Source organism: Octopus bimaculoides, chromosome 27 (assembly GCF_001194135.2).
Source record: "Octopus bimaculoides isolate UCB-OBI-ISO-001 chromosome 27, ASM119413v2, whole genome shotgun sequence".
Classification (NCBI taxonomy): domain Eukaryota; kingdom Metazoa; phylum Mollusca; class Cephalopoda; order Octopoda; family Octopodidae; genus Octopus; species Octopus bimaculoides.
The window spans coordinates 7,034,407-7,037,993 of NC_069007.1; the positions used below are offsets into that span (position 1 = coordinate 7,034,407).

The 3,587-nt window shown below is 39.2% G+C and overlaps 1 protein-coding gene across 1 annotated transcript in view; it reads left to right on the forward strand.

The window, feature by feature from the left end:
- Window positions 1–3,587, forward strand: part of LOC106868984 (dentin sialophosphoprotein) — a 42,600-nt gene that overhangs the window by 9,779 nt on the left and 29,234 nt on the right. The window contains exons 3-4 of the mRNA XM_052977120.1: window positions 1,089–1,199; window positions 2,928–3,018. Coding sequence (XP_052833080.1) covers window positions 1,089–1,199; window positions 2,928–3,018 — 202 coding nt within the window. The remainder of the gene's footprint in view (window positions 1–1,088; window positions 1,200–2,927; window positions 3,019–3,587) is intronic.

Here is a 3,587-nt window from a genome sequence, read left to right on the forward strand (position 1 = left end):
AGCATGGGTTGGACGATTTGACTGAGGACTGGTGCAACCAGATGGCTACACCAGGCTCCAATCTAATTTGGCAGAGTTTCTACAGCTGGATGCCCTTCCTAACGCCAACCACTCAGAGAGTGTAGTGGGTGCTTTTACGTGCCACCGGCATGAAAACGGCCACGCTCGAAATGGTGTCTTTTATGTGCCACCCGCACAAGAGCCAGTCCAGGGGCACTGGCAACGATCTCGCTCGAAAACCCTACAAGGCCAGTCAGGCGGTACTGGCAACGGTCACGCTCAGGATGGTACATCTTATGTGCCACCCACACAAGAGCTAGTCCAGGGGCACTGGCAACGATCTCACTTGGCTTGCCGGGTCTTATATATATATATAAATAATACAAATTGGGATAAGCTTAATTTTATTCGTTCTTAGTCGAAACACATGTGTTGTTATGTCCTGTTTTATTATTTTTATTGTATTTGTGTACCAGTTAGGTTTCTTTCTGTACTTGTTTTTGTATACATTCCATATTTCTTCCAAGGTATCTAATGCTCTTAGCTTAGTTTTTCCTTGGGGCTGGCCAGATTGGAGCAATATGAAGTATAACCAGCCGAATTGCAAAGATAATCTGGATCTCGACTGATGAAAGAAAACTCCGAATGACCTGTCCTTGTTTTCTCAATATCATCTATCTGGATGTTTTGTCCCTTTCTTGTATCACCTAACTGTCTGGATGTTTTGCGTTCTCATCCCATTTTGTATTATTTATATATATATAGCGGCCTACGTACACTTTGTCTCTTATATGTAAATATACATATATATATATGTGTGTGTGTGTGTGTGTATGTAGTTATATGTGTGTGTGTGTGCGTGTGTGTGCGTCTAGTCAATTCAAATAAAAAAAACATAACAAACAAACGTGAAGACGTGTACAAGAAATGTATTAACTTGACACTCAGTGAAAGAAGAGAGTTTTATATATATCTGTGTGTGTATATATATATACACACACACACACACACACATACACACACATGCATTTGTAGATTTATATAATATATAAAGTTATGCTGTGTAAGAGAGTAATTTTGCATTTCAGGACTTTAGGAATAATGGGAGCTGGTTTTATTGCTGATGTAGAAACCAGGAACATGGAAGAACGACTGAATGTGATGAAAACAGCAATAGAAAGAGACAAGGAAGAGCGGAAGTGAGCTTACACTTTTCTTGTTTTTTTTTTGTTTTTCTTGAGTTAATCTTTAATCCTGAATCATAAATTTCTATACAGGATGTCTAAGAATTAACTATCTCAGGGAAATCAGACAATTTTTTTTTTTAAACTTGCTTTTATTCAAATCTATCATGTTTTATATGTGTTAAAAGTATGAATTTTAAATTTTGTTTAGCTTTTACCTGTTTCGGTCATTAGACTGCGGCCATGCTGGGGCAACACCTTGAATCTTTAGTTGAATGAATTGACTCCAGTAAATATTTTTTAAGCCTGACCATGGGATTGCACCTAGAAAGTTACCCTCTGAGGCACAAGTCTGGGCAAGGTTGTTTATGGAAGACCAGCAGTCGCCCATGCATACCGGCCTCCCCTCTCCACGCCACCAGTGTTATCCAAGAGAAAGGCAAAGGGGCCGATATAGCTTGGCACCTGTGACATCGCAACTCATTTCTACAGCTGAGTGAACTGGAGCAACATGAAATAAAGTGTCTTGCTCAAGAACACATGGCCACTCCTGTGCATATATATATATATATATATATATATATATGTATGTGTGTGAATATATATATATATATATAAGTTCAAAAAAGGAAAAAGACAAAAATACAACAACATGAGGACAGATTGTGTTACTAGATGCTCGGGAAAGGAAAGAAAAAATAAACTACACTCTTGGAGTGGTTGGCATTAGGAACGGCATCCAGCTGTAGAAACTCTGCCAAATCAGATTGGAGCCTGGTGTCCAACCCATGCTAGCATGGAAAGCGGACGTTAAACGATGATGATGATGATGATGATACATATATGAAGGGTTTCTTTCAGTTTCCTTCTACTAAATCCACTCACAAAGCTTTTAGTAGAAGACGCTTGCCAAAGGTTCCATGCAGTGGGACAGAACCCAGAAGATTATGGTTGCGAAGTGAACTTCTTACCACACAGCCACAGCAGTGCCTAAAAATTTCCACTTTTTCTTGTCTAGCCCTTAATTGCTTTTAACTTCCTTTAATTTATTTGGTTTCAGTGTTGCATCCACTTCCTTTTCCTTCCTAACCTCTCCTACTGACAGCAATACCTTGTGGTCTTTTTATACTGGAGGTCAATGTTTTCGACTGTCCCGATGGCTAATAATTGCTGACCTTCTGGCAGTAGTTAAAACCACCACCACCACCACCATCATCATCATCATCATCATCATCATCATCATCATCATCATCATCATCATCATCATCATCATCATCATCATCATCATCATCATCATCATCATCATCATCATCATCATCATCATCATCATCATCATCATTTTTATTTCATATATTCGTTTTTCTGACTTACTTTATTGGCACTCCATCAGTTACGACAACGAGGGTTCCAGTTGATCCAATCAATGGAACAGTCAGCTTGTGAAATTAACATGGAAGTGACTGAGTACCCCACAGACATGCATATCCTTAACATATCTCAGGGAGATTCAGTGTGACACAGAGTGTGACAAAGCTGACCATTTTGAAATACAGGTACAACTCATTTCTGCTAACTGAGTGGACTAGAGCAGCCTGAAATAGAGTGTCTTGCTCAAGGACACAATGTGTTGCCGGGAATTGAACTCATGACCATAAGATTGTGACTCAGATACCCTTACCACTAAGCCACAGGCCTTCACTCTTTTTTCTTACATTTTTGTTATAATTTTTTTTTTTTTTCCAGAAAGCGAGGTGGCCTTTACTGGACATCAGGTCAAAAGGGTAAACTGAACAAATATGCAGATAAAATTCTATCAGCACCTAATTACAAAATGGTAAGGCTCTAAACGATATTTGTTGTCGTCATCATCATTGGTGACATCTTCATTGTCACCATATTTATCTACACGTATTTATATGCATATATATCATTGTCAGCATCATTTACTGTCCATTTTCCAAGCTGGCATGGGTTGGATGGTGTGATGGAAGCTGGTAAGCCAGAGGGCTGCACCAGGCTTCTATTGTCTGTTTTGGCATGGTTTCTAAGGTTGGATGCCCTTCCTAATGCCAGCCACTTTACAGAGTGTGTGTATATATATATATATATATATCTATATATATATATGTGCAAATGTATGTGAGTGAATGTGTAAGGGTGTGTGGATGTGTATATATATCTCTTTTACTCTTTTACTCTTTTACTTGTTTCAGTCATTTGACTGCGACCATGCTGGAGCACCGCCTTTAGTCGAGGAAATCGACCCCAGGACTTATTCTTTGTAAGCCTAGTACTTATTCTATCGGTATCTTTTGCCGAACTGCTAAGTTACAGGGACGTAAACACACCAGCATCGGTTGTCAAGCGAAGTTGGGGGGACAAACATATACACACACATACATA